At 36.7% G+C, this 19,743-nt stretch overlaps 1 protein-coding gene across 3 annotated transcripts in view; it reads right to left on the bottom strand.

The window, feature by feature from the left end:
* The window catches only part of ZMYND11 (zinc finger MYND-type containing 11), a 105,570-nt gene that overhangs the window by 36,689 nt on the left and 49,138 nt on the right, over nt 1–19,743 (bottom strand). For all 3 annotated transcript variants that reach the window (XM_069006432.1, XM_069006433.1, XM_069006434.1), the window contains exon 3: nt 7,351–7,510. In XM_069006432.1, the coding sequence (XP_068862533.1) occupies nt 7,351–7,510 (160 nt within the window). The remainder of the gene's footprint in view (nt 1–7,350; nt 7,511–19,743) is intronic.

The raw sequence follows: 19,743 nt of genomic DNA, 5'->3' as shown, positions 1-19,743 counted from the left end.
TTTCTTCACGTTCCAAGAGAGTTCAAGGTTAACAGAAACTTTCAGCTTATCTCCTCAGAAACTGGATTCACTCTGCTGTTAATGTCACAATTTTTGACTTAGGTGGAGCCAAGAGGAGGTTTGTAGGCTATTTTCATTAGGGAGATAAATCAGTAATGGAGTGAAGTATTTATCAGGTGCAATGCCTTTTATTTCCTTATTATGGTTTTGTTCCCCTAGAAAGAAGGTGAATCCAGATCAGAAATAAACCATCTCTTTTCTTGTAGTTCCAAGTCTCCTTTCAAGAACTGTGAACAAAAATGGTCTTCTTCCCTTTTCTTGCTTAAAATATGTTTACATTGCTTCTCTGGTCTTATTTTGTAGTGTTTCTTTAGGTTGAGGTTTCAGCACACACAGAAACACTTTATCTGAACCAACAGCAGAACCTCCTACACAGGTTCCTTAAATCTCTTGCCCATGTGTCCTGTGCTGTAGGTGTGGCTGGTATTGTTTCAGCTGTCAGAAAGGCACGAGGACTGCCTTTATTGTGAATGAAGCATGAATATTAATAAGCCCATAAGCTTCAATGATGTTTCATTTAGTGACCAGCATGACACAATAATAAAAGATTCAAATCAGGTGCCAGAGATACAGAGCATTTTGAACCCACAAAGTTAATAAAAACAACACTACTAGGTCAGGGTGGGCACAAAAAGGTGCAAGATGCATATTCTCAGAACAAACTCAAGATAGACTGATCTCTGTCATTATTCTGTTAGCATAATTTAAATCCCATAATAGAACCTTCACACAGACTAGTTTGACTAGTTTACTTCAAACCAATAGGTAAATTCTCATTCTTCAGAACACCCTTCCAATCAGAAAAGAACATTTTGTGAAATCTGTGAACAACATTATCAGTATCTCAACTCCAGAATGGAGAGTGAAAGCTTCAAAGAAGAATACAGTATTACATCAACTGAATTTTTTAAAGTCAAGTTGGCAAAGCTGAGAGAGGCAAGTGAAGATGCTGACAAGGTTGTTTCACCAGTTTAAAAGAAGCAGCATCTCTCTGCAGTCAGATGGAGTCTACTAGTGTCACCTTCAGTAAGGTGAAGATCCTGCAAACAGTGTGAACTCCCTTTCCAGAGGAAAAAAAATAAGGATGAGCAGAGGAGAGAAAAGAAATACCCCTGAACAGATGGGAAGAGAAAAACAAGATTGGAGAAGGAATGCAGAGAATTGCTTACTATTCTTAACCCATCTGGAGGCAGGAAGAACCACTGGAATGGCTGTGAGGCCACTCTCAAGAGCAGCATGTTAACAGCCTTAATGCAAAGACAGAACAGGGTCTTGGCTTTAATGCAGAAAGAATTTCTCATCCATGAGTTGGGAATTCAGAATTCTAATTCACTTCTCTAGGACAAAATAGTCCATGCTTTGATTTGATGATTTGGAAATATTTGCTTTTCTGAACTTTCACAAATCCACTAAATTTTTGGTTTATTAATAAGCAGAATCACATCTGCAGTTTGTGACAATAATTTGCAAGAAAATCATTGCATTTATCATATGGCAGATTGATTTCATGGCAGTCTTTTGAAAAATTAAGTTCTGAATGATGGGACCTTACAGGATGGAAAGACAGACAGAAAAGAAAGATTCAAAGAGTTTCAGAAGCTCATCTTCCTTGAGTGTTCTTGTGTGACCAAGCTGGTATGTGGCCTGACCTCAAAGCCTACTCATACTCTCCCTGATGTGTGGTAATAAGGGATGGAAGCCAGTTTGAATTTTTTCTCCCATGGGATCAATCATTAACTCTTTGCATCAGTGAATCACCAACTGTAAAGAACACTGGTACTTTCACAATAATTAGGAATCTATCTGGAACATTCCAGCCTGGAAAATTGTCAATTTCTTCAATATGTGAAAAATATTAACTAATATGGCTTGGGCTATGTTTGGCTTTAGATCAGTGAATTCACACAGGACTTTACATTAAAGGCAATACAGATGGATAAGGCAAATGGAGAATTTTTTTAAAACACTGAAGGAGATTTTTCTTCATTTGGTGTGACATGTTCTTCCTCTTTGTGGTCTCCAGTTGTAAGAGCTTTCATGATGAAGGCACTGGCTGTCACTATTGCTGTTTCATATTATCCTTCTGCTCCTAACTGAAATGAATGGGATGCACATTAAAACCATTCCTCAGCCTAGTTATTTAGAAGCCCCTAGCTTGCTAGAAGGAACTGGTAGCTATTCAGGCTGGTTTTGGATTGAGGTTTGGTTTTGTCTGTTGTTGTTTGGGGATTTTTATTATTTAAAATTTATTTTGTGTACAGAAATGATTCAAACCCTCACAGTGACAGTTCTTAAGCTTTTTACAATTATCTTCATATTTATGGAGACTCAAGATGACATAGACAGTTCAAAAAACAGCTTCTGGCTACCAATACTGACCTAGCATGGAAAAATCAATATAATTACAAAAGCAATTAAGCATGGCAAGCAAGGAATCAAACCTTTGCTCAATCTAAAGTAATTTAGATTAACACAAACATAACAGCCAAAAATACTGCTTTCTTACAGACTGATCCTAGTAAATTGAACCTGCAACACATCAAATCACAAAAATAACTGGGTGTGTGCCTAAGGTCACTTGGGTTAACAAAATCACCTTCAAGACTCACCATGCTGACAGTGGGTTACTACAAATGTTAAAATGATGGCAATACAGACAGAGCAGAGAGATGGACTATTTAGGCAGCCTTGTGACTTATCTGGAGTCGCTTTGGGCAAGCACCAGTACTTTCTCCATTTAAAATACCTGGAAAAATCCCCAGTAATGAATTAGCACATTGAGAATACATGTGTGTGTTGGGAAAAAGCATATTGCATCTCTAATGTTTTCTGAAAACAGGAAAAAGCAATGAAACTTCCCCTCCAAACAGTATCCTCTCCACTAAACTAAAACATCTTTAGAGGGAAGAATTGGAAAGACAGTAATTTAGATAGATAGAGGACCAAATACACAGGAAAATGACTGTAACTGACCCCCAAAGTCAGACTTAACTAGCCAGAAGAATTGCTGGCTCTTTCTATAAGCAATCAATTAAATGATCAGAAAACAGAACACTGTAAAATAGTAATTTCTTGAAAATATAATCACCTTTTATGCATTTTTCAGTGAAGAAATAGCTCACAGTGCCTTAACTAAGTGTGAAGCCTCACTCTTCACATCTCATTAGGGAATTTGGCCACTGTGAACCACTTTTAAACCACAGCAGTGCTGTGGGATGTGTTGCAATCAGATGCAAACAATGAACCCCTGTTATGAACACATCTCCATTTTAGAAGAGCACAATATTGTTTGGCTTTATGAACACATGAAAATTGAAATTATATATTCATAAAGCCTTTCTCTGGGTCAGAGCAATTTTATGACTTTAATCATGAGGAGAAGAATTAGCACATTAAATGCTCAAAATAGTTCAGTGCACACTGTCTGTAGAAAAATGTAAATGAGTAAGACAAACTAACCCTAAAAACTGTATCTAACACCCTCATAAAGCCACAGGACATCAGCACTTAAATTCAATTTCTTTCCTTGGGGTTAGACTGAGTACTATTTTACACAGATAAAAAAGGCATATCAGAAAATAGTAATGAATAGGTAAGAAGATTCGTTATTATTTTCTTGAAGAACTATGTTTCCTTTCTGTTTTATCAATTGCACTGAAAACATAGTTAACAACACTGATTTGCAAATTTTTTTCTAAATCCAAAGAGAAAGGGGATTTTTTTATGCTGATAGTAAACAGAATGTCCAAATTCCAGAAGTTCTGTGAGAAATAGAAATAAAGCATTTAGAAAGAAAGAAGAAAGTTAACTTCCTTTACCAGACTTCAGGACTGAAATTTCCCTTGCAAGGCAAGAAGCTGAAGAGATTTTGTTCAATTGTAGAGTAATGGCATCAACAAACAGAAAAATGCAAAATTCCTAACTAAAATCCTGAATAAAAATGCAAAAGAAATTCTTCTCTCATTTATTTTGTGTCAAATGCATTAATCATCTGCAAGATAAGAAAGCCTGTAAGATGAGAACACATTTTGAAAATGTGCAAAACATCTGGCAAATGAGCAAACAAAATGAATACCTGCACAAGCCCTGGAGGTATAATATTTGAAGCAAAGTTCTTGTATAGGTACCAACCCTCAAATGTCAGTTGGAATACAGTACATTTTGCTACTGACTCCACATTTTAAATTTACTAACTTATATAAAAATATTTCTCCCACATGTATCTGACAGAAAAAGAGAATAATTTTATACTCTTAAATATGATCATTTTTTTTTCCCAGTTTTTCTGAACATTAATTTTCATGAGCTGTCCCTTTTGGAAGAGCCTCCTGATGCCCTCAAACTGTTTTGTCTTTGCACCTCAGCTTGTTATTTTGTATGATATTATTAAATATATGAGGTTTTGCTTATTTTTTTTACCATAGCTTCAACATACTACTAGAACAATGAGAGCAAAGCAGTATAATTTTTCTGAAGGCTAAGAGTAACCCTATCAGAGATTGTGTCCTTACTGCATAGATCTATCTTTATGTCAACCTATTGGATAGGGCAAATGTTTGGAAACCCCTAAGCATGCACCACAGATTATCAAATGAATCTTTTCCAAATAGAGCTGTGTTTTCATAATCTCTATACTTTCAATTATTGTCACTATTTAGCCATCAGTCTGTAGTCACCATCACAACCAGTACTTTCAGGTCCTGTGGCATCCTCTAGTCAGGCACCTCTCACAGTAACAGACAAAGGTGCTCAGCAGTTTTGTGGCCAAGGCCAGTAATTTTTTTACTTATGAAAATTCAGATCCAAAACTTCAAAAGTGTAAAAAAACACCAAGCAAATACTCAAATAAAAAAAGGGGGAAGGGATGATAAGAATGTGTTCCTTTACTATCTCCTTGGGGCAGCCTGTATTTTCTGACTTCCACTGTGGTGCCAGGAAACAAGCTAAAATCCAAAAGCATTCCTGCACTGGTGTCAGTGGGTGGTGGATTGGTTCTTAAGTCCTCTCTTTCCATTATGAGCTTTCCAAGTTCCAGTAGTACCAGTCAAACCAAATTTGACAATTATGTCAGGTGCTAAAGTTTGATGAGCCTGAAATCCCTATTTTAACATTAATAACCCTGCTTCATAGAGTTCCATCTCCTCCAAACAAACCTCCAAAAAGAATTCAATGTGTTTGTCCTCACTGAAATGTAACTTGAGCTCATGGATCAACAGTCATAAGTACCAGATTTGAGCAGTGCTGAATTACAAAGAACTACAAACTGCTTCTTGATCAAGTGCAGACAGAGCCTCTGTAAAACCATCCAGTGTGTCCAAAGCAGGAATATACCAAACTTCATGGGTTTGCACCAATTTTCGAAGAATGGAAAATACTTGATCTGATGTCGAGTGATGACAATGTCACTTTGTTACTCATTAAAACTTTCTGAATAAAAGAACAAAGAGAATGACTTTATACCAAATCAGTGTGTTTTGCTTCATCAGTCTGCAGCATTATGATTCAGTATTAGGATCAAAAAGTTGGGGTCTGGGTACTATTGAAATATGGCCTGGATCAGAAGCTGATTCTTATTTTTGCATAAAACTGTTAAGTCAAGTGTGGTGTTTTGAACTACTGAGATGGCCACTTCACATATGGTCACAGCCCAAAGTATCAGTGCTTGGCAGTCATGCTGAAAATGCAGTCAATGCTTCTAACTAAAGGGTTATTCATAACGTGACTTTAACAGTGTCTTCAGTCAAGTCAAAGACGACGCTTTTTTCTCAGAAATAAAATATTTGTGTAATTCTAATGACTCACAGGGAATTTACAGGCTGGTTATCTTTCAAGTTTTGTTAAACAAATGTTGCTAGTAAGCAGCAGGAACATTATTTGAATGACTATATAAGAAATGGCTATTATGAGGCATTTTGATTCTTTTTTTCTTTTTTTCCTTTCTCTTAGCAATAGAGGAAACAAACATACAGAGTACTTGAGATAACCACAGATCTGAGGCTTTATGTCTTGTTGAGCTTACACAGTTAATATCACTTCTAAACAGATAAAACTGATGTAAGAAATACCTAAAAGAGCTAAGCTGAAGTTTTGAAATGTCTCCTCCCAGGGAGAATAGTAACATATCCTTTCAAGGTTCCCTTGAGGGTTTCTAATGAAATTAGAATGAGAATCTTTACAGTGACATAATGTGCATCAAATACAATGTATTGAAATTAAGGTATTTCAATACTTTAAATTAGTGTAAGTGGGATAATTTTGATGATAATGTTTTCTGTTATGGATATTGCTTGTTTCCACAAAACAAAAAATAATACATTGTTTCACTTTCAGGATCTTACTCATAACTGCAATATTGCAATGAGTGTTTTGGTGGTTTTTAGAGTTTTTCTGGGTTTCCTATAAATTTAATGTATTAGCTATGTCTGAGACAATGCTGACCCTTTTATCAGTATTTAATGCAATTTATATTCCAAAGCAGTAGTTCCTAGTTCAGGTATTTTAAAGCTTTCCGAAACTGTTTTTGTTTTTTTTTTTAGTTAGTTAGGAAAATGTTGTCTTGTAAATAGAGAGATGGGACTTCCAAACAAGACAAAGCTATTGTGCAAGCTTTTTCCTGGTCTCTGTGACAAGCCTCACTTTGTGAGGGTGTTCCACCTCAGCTATGGAAGGATATCAAAAACATGCTTTTCTTCCCTTCACGTAACTTCCAACCTATTTAAATGTATTTTAATATTTGGAACAGTATTTGGATGCCTGTAGCTAATTTGCTGCAAAAATCCTTTCTAATTGAATGCCCTGGTGTTCACGAATATCAGTAAAACACATCTTTTCATGTGTTTTTGCATATAATTCTATAATTTCATGTTGCACTTCTGAAAAGGAGTTCTTTGCTCCTCAGATTCAGATTAAAGAACGATTAATCAAAAGTTCTAGACTTCTTTTTTTTTTTTTTTAAATGCACCACCTTTGGGATTTGAGAACGTCTGAGGATTTCAAGTAATACCAATAATATTTACTGTCTTCCTGTACAACTGTAGAAGAGAATACTACATAAAAGTGAGGGATAACCGAGTAAAAGACTTTGCCAGTTTTTCACAGCAGAAAACTCAGAATTCAAGAAGAGCAAGCTTCTATGGAATAGAAAAGGTTAAAAAAATTTAAGAGCGCATTACTTCCCTGCTCACAAGCACCAACACAGAATCTATAAATAGCTTTAAATATAAATTAAAACAACTTTCATGCTAAGAGATCAGAAATCGTGATTTATTTTCTCAAAGACTTTATACTCACAATCTCATCTCCTGGCAACCAATATCCTTCTTGTTCAATACCAGCTTTTGACCCTTTACACCCCACTGTCAGGGTTTCCACAATGAGACCATCCTTGACTGCTAAACTCAGCTGACGTGTAGTTTCTTTTGGATGCATACCATGGACTCGAGACATATACCTGCACACAAAGCACAAAAGTCTTTTAAAAAGTGTTAGTTTTAAGCTATAAAATGTATCAGCAAAATATACACATTTTCAGATGAGTTAAAATAATACACAGTCTAAGTTTTAGATTGTTTTTAAACATTCAAAATTTATATAACTTCCCCCTTTACTTAAAATCAACTTTTTTCTCCTTGCAGCTATCGTGTACACACTTAGACAAGTAGTTGCACAGTAATCCTCTACCCAAAAAATCCCAAAATTAACACATACACTGTTTGGGCTTGTCTCTGCCACATCCATTTGTGCCCTTTAAATTACCTTAAACTTGCATGTCTCCAACACTTCCTATAGCATACATACTACAGAATGTACCAATGAATCTTTGTGATGCTTGTGTGTACAACACATTTACAAAAAATGCAAAATTTATATATCACATAGAAAAACCCAGCAGCTCAAGTTTCTGTGCTACATGGTTTTTTTCCTTTTCTTGAGATAACCACAGTGATCACACTGTGACAAACTGCCTTGGTGAGAAAAACACATATGTAGCCTTAACTGTGTACAGACATGAGATTCAGCTGTGTAATGTTGACCTTTGCCTGGTATAATTCACTTCTAGGCCAACACCAAATATTAACCTGGAGTAAACAACATAAAATTATTTTCTCTCAAATAAAAATGACCTTTCTGCCTTAAATTCATTACAATTCATGTTTTTTTAACAAAATTCTTGAGACATATCTAGGAGGTGCTGTACACGGAGAGCTGCAATCGCATGGATTCAGCACATAAGTGAATTGACTTGGAACCAATTATTTTGTGGACAATATTTTCCTAGTTATAGATCTGTTAAAGTTACAGAGCTAACTGAATTTCTCTCAATTTTTATTTCTCCAGGTATTCTGTCCTTACCTGTTTCCTAAGAGAGAAATCTGTAATTTGCCTGCTCTAAGACAAAGCTGACAGCTATAGTATCCTCTCATTCCTGCTTCATAATGAATTCCAGCAACCATGACTCCTTTGTGACTGTCATCACAAACACCTTCACAAAAAATTTAATTATGATCACGAGCAAACTCAAGAAAGATTTATTTTAAAGCAGTAACATTGCATGAAAAAAAAGAAAGTTAAATCAGTTCAGATTTTTTTTAATAACATGGCTGAAAGGAATTTTTAATGCTTTAGAAGTTATAAACTTACAATAAGGAGTGAAGACCATTCCAATGGTCAAGTCTTCAATCAACCCCTCTTTTTGAAGACATTTGCCTTTCAAACTTCTTGCTGTTTTGGATAAATAAAGGTATTTTCCTTTCCTGCTTTCTCTCCCAAGCTTTTGCTGGAACTGGTTGATGCTAATATTTTTGTTTTGCTCTAAACTGTATATAAAACCATACAGTAGATTTCTGACTGAGTGGAAGTATATATTGTTATAGTAAATTATACAATAATCAGAGCAGCACAGGGCATTTATAAATTTCTGCTTTGTATCAGAGGCATTTACATAAATGCAGCATGTTTTCAGGATCTTGAGTTTTATTATTTTAGGATAAAAACTCTTAGAGGCAGATGCTACTATTTACTATATTTTACAATGTCTACCACAACATGGTCCAAGCCTGATTGGTGTGTGCAAGCTAGCACTGTCTAAAAAGTAAGTAATTGATACAGAAAGAACAATATTCTGTGCAAGTCTGCATTCCAAGCTAATATATATGAACCTTCTGGTGGTTTGCACATAGGGGCAAGGGCCAAAATCAGAAGATAAGGCACTTCAGTTCTGTATCACCCTGGGTGGATGCTCATCTTCCCAACCTGATCCCTCTCTACTTTTACAGAAACCAAAACTCATCATGAGCACCTGTTCAAGTGAGATTAAACACCATAAATGAGTTTTCCAAGTTCTCCAGATTCCAAGGTCTGAAACAGGCAGAGACTCAAGTCTGTTTACTTCACTTTCAAACAGAGTGCAAGTGAACACCACTAGTCTGTGGAAGCATAAAGTGCTGAAGTTTTAAACCCACATGAAAACAGCTCATTTGCTTATATAATCATGTTACATGTATTTCATGTGTGTGTGCACATATGCACATATTTATGCAAACACAACTAGCTTTTTAAAGTGCAAATTATCTTCATCAACATTTGCTAATGTTACTCTTTTTTCAGCAAATTTCCATTTTTAACTCAGTACTAACAACCTCCCCAACAGAGCCATAGCATTCATATGTCTGTAATTAATTCAAGTCCTTAATAGGTCTCAAAATACAGAGAATAGGCTAACTATCATTCTTCCCATTTTACTGACAGAACAAATCAGACTCTGAGCACATAAGTGATTTCCCTACACTTATATGGTGGGCTGATATAGGTCTGAGAACAGAAATCAAGTATTAACCCAGTGCCATAACCCTCAGGGTATTCTACTGAAAGGATGTATTTTGCACTGCTTCATCTCTAGTTACAGAAACTCAGTCCAACCAAATTTCTAAATGTAAGCTACAGGTTTCGTGATTTCTCACTGATATCTCTGAACAGAACAGATATATAATACCAACCAAAAAGCATTAAACCAACTGTAATCATCTAAGAGGTTTAATCTGCCTATTTCCATTGTGGCAGGTTGTGCCCTAGTGAAAAGGAGCACAAGGCTCAGAATCACCCATTTCTCAAATCCAATCTGTGTTCTCAAGCAGAGTGAAAGTACTGCTACCTACTAAACTGCCTCCCCATTTTCTCCAGCTGTAAATCAGGAGTAATAAATCCCCAGGGCCTTTTTGAAGAATACTTTTGTCAACGTTCAGACTGTGCCACTGGAGAGCCACAAGGGCTATGCTTTCTATTTTTAAAATAAAATGTTATCACCTTTCATAGGAAAGCACACACATGTAGAGAGAATGGTTTTACTTCAAAGAGTACAAGTGCTGTTAGAAAAGTGCACCCTCCCCCAAATTTTTACTTCATTAAAACTTGTGAAGTGTTCATGGCTAGATATTCACAAAGACTAAAAAACAACACTGTAAGGTTTGGATGAAAACTTATCTTGTTTCTTTTCATCCAGAAGGACAGCAGGTAATAAAAGAAGTGACTAAGGCACAGGACTCAAATCAGAAAAGATAGTTAAAGTTCTTTAATAATGAAATGTGAAAAAAAACTGTCACAACATGAAAAATGCTGAAAACACAGAATAAGTTAAAATCCAGCTCAGAGACAGAAAGCATGATGTCTGGAGTCCCAACTACTATGTCAGCCTCATTACTGGATCAGGGAAGAACAATATTGAAATGCCTTTGTGCGGAAGTGGCACCACTAATCCAGGGAGTGCACGTTCTTTCCTGGCACTGCATGCACTAAAGCATCTGGCACCAGCAAAACAAGTACAGGAGATAAAGCAATCCCCAGTTGCTGTTTTCTACAAAAGTTGATTAGCCTTACCTTAGAGACAGGGAGTTGAAGGAACACTGGTTTGTTACGCTCTTGCCCAGCCCTCCATATCAACAGATTTTGGAGTGTAATACAACCCAGCCACAAGCAGTAAAGCAAATACACTCATATGAGTGAGAATAAGGCACAGAGACAAAGTAAAATCCTCTAAATCAGTAAACCAGCCCTAATCAGATAGGGGACTGAAGAAACCATTTCAAAACTGTGCTAATCCGTACTATATAAAATGAGGGTCTGTCTGATGAAAAGTGGAGGTTAGGCCTGATAATCTGCATGTTAAATTCAAAATCTCACCAAATGAGGCTGCCTGTCTGCAGAATACAGAAGCAACTGAACTGCTGCTGAAAATTAGAATGTTTATAGGTCAGTATTTTCTCAATTTATAAACTGGCAGTGCAAACCTCCTTGACATTAGCATAGAAGAATCTAGCAAATCTAGCAAAATTACAGTTTTTGGAACCAACTTTTAAGGGCCTAGTAATGCATGTTTTCAATTATTGCAACACCACTTGGAAGGCAAAGGCTAAGGATCTTTAGCACGTAGTTTGTTCATTAGCACCCTTAAACAAACCTCATTGCCATACCATCAAATGTATATTTAAATGTGGTGACCTTCAGAAACAAGATACTACCAACAGAATCAGGTAGATGCACATGTGCACACACCTAACATATGTGTGCATATGTCTGATGATAAAAGAAAACCTTTAGAGGAGACTTATAGAGTATAATCATTAATAGATTCATAGATTGTATAGGTATGTGATGCTCACCTGTATTTAATACACAAAGTACCAATCAGAGAAATATGAAACAACAATTTCAAACCTCTTTGGGACTGCAGATGAACAGCAGTCAGATGTAAGTAACAATAAAACATGGTCATATTCTTCTGTTTATATTATTATGTTATTACTGTTACCCATCCTAAAATCTTGACCACCTCTCAGACACCACAGGGACAGCCCAAGGGGCCAGCCCATGTGGAAGGAGGGGCCTCCAGCATTTCTCAGAGGGGCCACACAGGCACCTGCTGTACACCCCATCTGAGCCATGCTGAATGCTGGAGAGGAAAGAGATGCAGCAAAACCTGGTACGGGCCTTTCCAGACTCTCCCTCCTTCACAGCAACAAAATCTCCGGTAACTCATGGCACTACCAATTGACAACTGGATCTTGCCACCTCCCTTTGCTAAACAAAGTGGACTACAGGAGTACCTGATCCACCTCTAAACCACCTGCCTGCCCAATATACAGGACATTACAGAAGCACCAAAATCCGTCAGCCTATCACCAATTCACTCCTAAAACTTCAAAATACTTTTCTCAAATTGCCAGTTTCCATGAAGCGTTTCTATTAAAAACCTACATCCAATATGTGTGCTTCATAAGACACCTTAAAACTAAAGAAAGAAGCTTGGTTTGATCTTAGGGGTGTGGAGGAAGCAGACTCTAAAGCTGTGATCACCATGGGAGCAAAACAGACACAGAAGTGGCCAGCACTTGCAGGGGATCAGATGGTGAACTTTTCACCTACAGCTGTCACACAGCTCACAACTCCTGCCTGGTGCTCTGCAAGACACAGCATGAAGCTAAACCCCGTCCCAAAGTGTTTAGTCTATACAGCTACAAAATAGAGCACAAAAAATAGCTAACTCTGCTCCCAAAGAGTCCTCTTGAAGGCATCTGTGGTTGAGTGAGAGGCAGCAAATGGTCTACATGGGCACTACTGTACTGTGGCCCAAAGAAGAAAGCTGGGCAGAGAAGGAAGTAAGGTTATTTAAGGTAGGAAGCTGACACAGGGATTAAAAAAAAAAAACAACCAACCAGTTTTTCTGAACTCATAAGGAATTGCATTTTCGGCCACTTGAACTCAACCAAAAGAAAATAACTGAAAAATATTACAGCAAGGGTATCTGTACACAAAGACTGAAATAAAATACATATCACAAATAGATGCAAAAATACAACAGTGTGGCAAGTGTAGGTAGATGTTAACTTTCATGGCAAGCACTGTAATCTTGGTCTGATCTCTCTCAATGCTGGATGCCTCCACCCTCTCCAATGAAAAGGGAAGTAGCAGCCTGGTGCTGCCAGCAGACTATCCACTGAGCAACTCATCCAGGGATGAGTTGAAAACTGATAAATTTGATGTCTGATAAAATGAGATCTGATAAAATTGAGATCTGAGGAAATACAGCAGATCCCATTAAACCCAACTGAAAGTCTGACATTAATTTTAAATGTTACCTACAGGTACATAAAAACGTCCTAGATTCAGGGACAGACCTTAAGGAATAATACATAAAATAGAAGGAAAGCAGCCAAAAATCTGTTCTGAGTTTTATATTGTCTCCCTACCTCTAGTGAAAAGTGATGCCTTTTGCCTCAGTTCCAGGGTATGACAGCTATTTTATAGCAGGCCCACACATTTCTTTTAAGACCCTTTTTAAAATATAATTTGCAAAGAATAGGCCACTTGGTCATACTGAAAATAAAAGTAGAAGAGATAGCTGTGATTGATTTATTCTTTTTTAACAAATACAGCTACATGGCATAAGAACTTCAAATACACAGGCCCAGATCTCGGGAATCCATCAGCTCTCCTTGTGGAAAGCCAGGTGAAGATCTGTGCTCACAGTTGTATCTCCAGGTCTCAGCTCTGAAGCTCAGGTTGCCTGCTCCCACCATGTAGCACTGTGGGACCAATCCACTCCCATAAAACACAGCCTAAATATTATGGGTATTTGACACATATATTCCCTGCTTGCCAGAAACTGAGAGCTGGTCGGAGAGCTGAGACAACACAGACACACACAGGAGGTAGAGCTGGCTAGAGTGGGGATGGAGCAGCTCGCTTTTGTTTTCTAGGATACTTTTTGATGTGTTTCCACTTTCTGAAGTTTCACTGAATATTCACTAAGATAAACACAATCATGGCACAATTTTCTTCCTCTGTATTTATATTCCACAATGAGATGCAGGTATATGAACAGGCTGCATTTGATTTCCACTGCACTCCACATACCAACAGCACATGCACAGACCATGCAGCCACTGACAGTGCTGCTGCCTCTGCAGTAAAATACTTCTTACGTGATCCACATTTTATGCCGTCCAAAATTCCAGGAATTACAGAGAAACCATGCATTTACTTTTCCCTCTGACATCAGTATCTGCAACATGCATTTTGAAGACACATATACTATCCAAGCAGTGTTTTTAAAGTTTGTTTCATCTCTCCTTTGTAGTCAAGAAATTCAGAATTTTCATGAATATGGAATCTAATTTTGTGCAGTGTTTTTATAAAACAAAAAGAAGGCATAAACTTGATAGTGAAACAGTGAAATCTAGCAGTTCAGCCAAATTCAGATCTGCCTGAAGTTTGTGCTGCTGCAGCTAAAAGGAAGCTAAGGAGTGATCCTGTTTGTGAGTGCTTTAGATACCACAGGCACCATGCATGCACCTATAATGGTAATCACCTGGGTCATTTCTGTAAAAAGCACAGTAATGTTAACCCAGGTAATTCCCTGATTCAGTAATTTAAACTCCCACTCTTACAACTTCACTATACACTTTAGATTGTGTAATCCACCAGTATGGCCATGAAAAGCAAGTAATTTAGGCACCAAGCTATTCAACCCTTATCCAGAAAAATCTCCCCACCACCTTCTTATGGAGGAACTTATCTAAAAAATGGCTCTACTCCCATTTTTCTAACCTAAAAACCTGTATGTGACACTGCTGGTAATGCACATGTGTGTGCACTGGGAAACAAGCACTAATCATTCAGGGGTGCTGCATGCACAGGTACAATTGTTCCGGTATCTGCAGGGCCACTGTTCCATCCTGCTCTTTTCTTTGGATGTACTGAAGAGACAAACAAGTATTACATGACTCAGAATGTAACATCCTAGCTAACACCTTGGAAATGAAATATTTAGTCAGTTCATACTGAGCATCTCAATTCAAAACATGTTAAAAACACAAAGATTTGAATGCTTTCATTATTCAGTTTTTTAGAGCTTTCTATCTAATTTCCGTTCTTATCTGGGTCAAAACCTTTTTCTTTCTGTTTTTGGGGGTCGTTTTGTGTGTGTGTGTTTTTTTTTTTGTTAGGTTACTTTTAGTCTAGCTGAGTTTCAGAATCATCACTCTGTCACACAAATGTTCACCTTATTACCATCTAGGGAACAACACAATGGCTGGAAAAGCCATGAGGGCAGGGCTGCTGCTCTTGGTGATGATATTGTTTATATGAATGGGAATATGAAACCACAGCCTAAAATAGATGGTATGAGTAGTGCTTTGGAGATCATTCTCTCTCCACTGATTATAGAGAAAGCCTTGATGAGCACTTCAGGTCAGATAACAAGCTGTTAAATGGCCATGTCCCACTCATTTTTATCTCTTACTTCTAATAGAAAGTCACATTTATTTACAGCAAAGAAACCAAACATAAGCTAGAAGTTTCACTTTCAAATATTACAAAGATGTTATGATTTGAACAAAAACCATAATGGTCATGACATAAAAATTGGTTTGCTTTTAATAATTAGAAATAAAATTAGCCTTTTATGTATTTTTCTGTGTAAACTTACACAATTTAAATACAAATATTAATAGAAATATGGAGTACATGAAAATGGGGACAGCGATTTTCAAATCAGTTCCATCCCTTTCCTTCTCAATATTCCTACTGGAGCTCATAGTTCTGTATGTATTGTAGTAAACATTGGATATTATAGCTTTTATAGTAATACTCAATAAGGAGAGTTTAAATGAGTATGCACTTACTAACAAACATCAAACAAGGAGTATGGCTGCTGTTAATAACAATGTGTTTGTGCTGTTTCTGTGAATCATTTTATTTACCATACTCATGCTCAGCCCAGAGATGACTTCACCTACTGAATCAATGAAGAACATTGACATCTGAGACAGAAAAAGAAAAATGCCACACTAGCAATACCACGTAAGACCATTCCTAAGAGAAGAATTATTAAATAAGGAACATTGATCAAGCAAAATTCATCAGAACATGTGAGCACCTATTTATTTTTTGCAGAATGAACTGTAGGAACAAGACATGCATGCAGTAATATTTCTGATCAAAGCAAATGCACAAAAAGCTCCACTTCACCTTAAGCTCCAGTCCTTAACAAAATAGCCATTTATGCTAGACCCTTACAGGTGTAATGATTGTACAGCCAGCTACAACATCCTATCCATTCCCTGTATTCTGCATAAAGCAGGAAAAATGCAACAAGGCTGGAGCAATCCATCAGTCCCCTGGTGAAGAGTTTTCCACACCAGGAAAACTAGTCTTTGACAGCCAGCACTGGAAAGCAGACCCAGCAATTCAGGAAGCAACAGGGGACAATGTCTCAGTACCAAGTTGAAGGAAAAATCATCCCTAAGAAATTACAAATAACACTGTTGAATACTTGTGGACTTCTCTTTCTGTATTCCTTAAACCAGTTTAATTAATGTGATTAAATAGAATTGTTACACAAATTGAAGAAATAAGCTGTATCAATAAAAGAGCTTGATGGGAAAAAGAGTAATTATTAATATGCATTATAAACTCAAGATAATAATTCAAGCAAATCTACTAATTTAGCACTTTTAATTCCATGACTACTCAGAGCAAATGCAGATAGGTTCTTTATAGACTTTTTTCAAGAAAAGTTTACATTTTTCCTGCAATCCCTGTTTCCACTCTCCTTAGTCAAATAATCTAAAGGCAGCTCTTAAAATGGACCATTAATATGAACAATATTAAAATTAAATAATATCCAAACCAAAAAATCATTCCAAAATCATGAACAAAATTAAGATAAAACACCCTGTAAACAGATAGGTAAAAGCTGTATGATGAATGTATCTATCTACAGGGAACACAGGTGAAATTTAATTAACATATGCCATTGTAAACACCCCTTGTGCAATTAAATCACAATCTGTCATTCTTTCTTAAGAGTTTTATAAAATCTGCATGTTTAGCTTGGTTTCTCACTTTTCTTTCAACTTTTTTTTTGAATCTGGGTATTAAAAATTGTTATTAGCTTGATGAGTATTACCTCATTGGTCAGTCTCAGTAAAAATTTACAAGCAAAACTGTGTATCAGTTATGATGCAGGAGCAGGTAAGAACTCCTGTACTTTCCTGCATATATGCAGTTCTCAGTGTTCTTTTTGTTACTTTATAGAATATAAATGAGCTTTTGAAAATATAAAACAAATTTAACCTGAATCCATCATTTAAACTCACTGCGACGCCATCAGTATAAAAAATTAATGTGCCAAACAAGTCAAGCATTTTGGTGTCCAGCACATTTCTCTGCAATGTATTGCTGTGCTTGTAACTGCTAGGTATGCACCCATAATACAATTTTTATATATGACCAGAGTAGTACTTGTACTAAAAATTTTGTTATTAGGGAATCAAATGATCAAATGATTTTTAGACTGGTTTTTGTTTTATTAATATAATGATTTTTAACTAAATTGGTAAAAAATTGCTGAAAAAGCAAAGAAGACCTTTGTTTTCTGCAGTTTGATCTCTGACTAAGGATTTACAAGCGTTAAAACTCTAAACTCAGGTCATTGTCTCGCTTTAACACAAAAATAGTGTTCTGAAAACAGAAAAATCCCACACTGGTTTGGAGCTTAAGGAAGTAGCTGGAGCTGATAATGACAAACAGAGAAGGAAAGTAAAAGAAATTACATTACAAAGGAGATTGACACAGAGGAGCCAGTCAGAAAAAAAGCACCTTGTCTTTACCTGTAACAGAAAACTCATGAGGAGGTATTGAAAATTAAGAGTTTTCTACCCTGTCACCAGTGATGTATTCTGTAATGCATATTATCTATAATTCTGCCAGTCCTGTAGAAACTGAAGTCAGTTTTCTCAGAGGTGACCACTCACTAGACAGGCTGCCTCTGGAAGCAGCTATGTGGACTGTTGAGGAAGTATTATGCTTTTTATTGTTGGACCTTGTACTCCAAACTTTTGCTTACCCTTGCATAATCAGGAATTGCTACTACACTGCATGCACAGAAAACAAATTCAGTGTACTGGCCAGGGTTTCAATAACACTGTTTGCTTCAAATAGTCACATTTAAAACATACATGAAAATGATGTACAGATATAGAAAAGGAGCCAGTAACTCTGGTAAAAAGTGAACTCAAGTGATCACTGCATTCTCCTGCATAACAGGAGGATGCTCTACTTCAAACAGTAGCTTTCAGATAAGCCTGCTCTCCAGCAACAAAAGGACAGATATTTTAGGGGAATGGCCTGACAAAGGATAAGAAACCAACAAAGCGAAAAAAAACCATTGCTAAGCCTTTATTTCAGTCAAAGAAATATCAGGTGCTACAATACTTCTTCTGTTCATGCAAAGTTTAACAGGATTATCTAGTTATAAATCCAGAGTCATCTGCTCTTCTAATCTTTCCTATGGCTTACTATTTTTGTTTATGCATGACTATTTAGTTGCAACATGCAGAATACTAGGAGGATTTAAATTTTCATCAGGAGTACTATAAATAGTAACAGATTTTTTTCTAGTAAGTTTCTAAACTTCAAATAAGCAATTTTGTAAGAATCTTGTTCTTCTGATTTTTTTTTCTTGCCACTTCACCACATATTTATATACTTGTGTGATTATTCCCTATCCATTCAAATTGCTCATTTTTTTATTTATACTCTGTAGTGTTTATTCTGTACCTGAGAATAAATTGCTCATTCTCAACTTTAATCACTACTTCTATAAATTGTTTTCTGTTAAAGTAGACAGCCTAGAAAGAGAACAGCAAAAGAAGTAACGCAACAAAACCATATATATGAACTTCAACTCTTCTCAGACATTGACTAGAGAAATTCCAAAGACTGATACTTGGAGAAGAAATCTCCTTCCTAGGTCCACATTTCAAACTGAAAGGGTCACATACTCAATCTACAACTGTTAGCAACTCCATCTCAACGGTGGAACCAGAAAATCTCATTATTTTACAGTAATCTTTCATACTGAGTAATTCTCTTCTGACATGATATCCCATCAATGCTGATTAATGTCAGTCTGCACAGAGCTAACAGAGTCTACTCTACACTGGCTTGGGATCTGCTCATTTCTGTTTGATGTTCTGACTTGGCTGCACCTACATTAAATTACAATATAGCAAGAATGAATCCACAGAACAAATATGGGAAGAACAGCTATGACCATTTAGGCACCTACTACTGGACCATCCTACTTGAAAGCCAATTAAAAAAATATTAAAGTATCTATTAATGAGAAAACAATATTTTTTTGTAACACCAATGGGGTAAAACAGCTTTCTGATTGCTGAAGCAGATGGTTTCAGTATCACTTTATTTGAAAATAATATAAAGTGTCCAATTTCAGCATTATCAGTTTTATCCTAGCTAGTGGTCTATCCATCAGCTTCATCCCCCCCAAAGTTGTGATACCTCTACCCTGTGTCTATGGCCACTCTTGGTTTCATTTCCACACTAACTTATTCACAGGCTCCATTCTGGAGAAAGACAAGTTCTTCCTCCAGGGAAAAAGCAAAGCATGGCATGACAGAGAACACCAATGTAAACCATGCCAACACTGGCTCCCTCTGCCAAGGGCACCCAACCCTGCTGCAGCACGCTGTGTGTCCTCAGACGCCTCCACACCGTGCCCAACGGCGAACTATCGTGTCTCTAGCTTCAGGTTTCAAGAATAGCATTGCTGTGGGCTGTGTTATTTTTGGCACTTAGAACTGAAGAACCACACACACATACAAA

This window comes from Aphelocoma coerulescens, chromosome 2, assembly GCF_041296385.1.
Source record: "Aphelocoma coerulescens isolate FSJ_1873_10779 chromosome 2, UR_Acoe_1.0, whole genome shotgun sequence".
Taxonomy (NCBI): Eukaryota; Metazoa; Chordata; class Aves; order Passeriformes; family Corvidae; genus Aphelocoma; species Aphelocoma coerulescens.
This window is presented reverse-complemented; position numbering and strand designations above follow the sequence as displayed.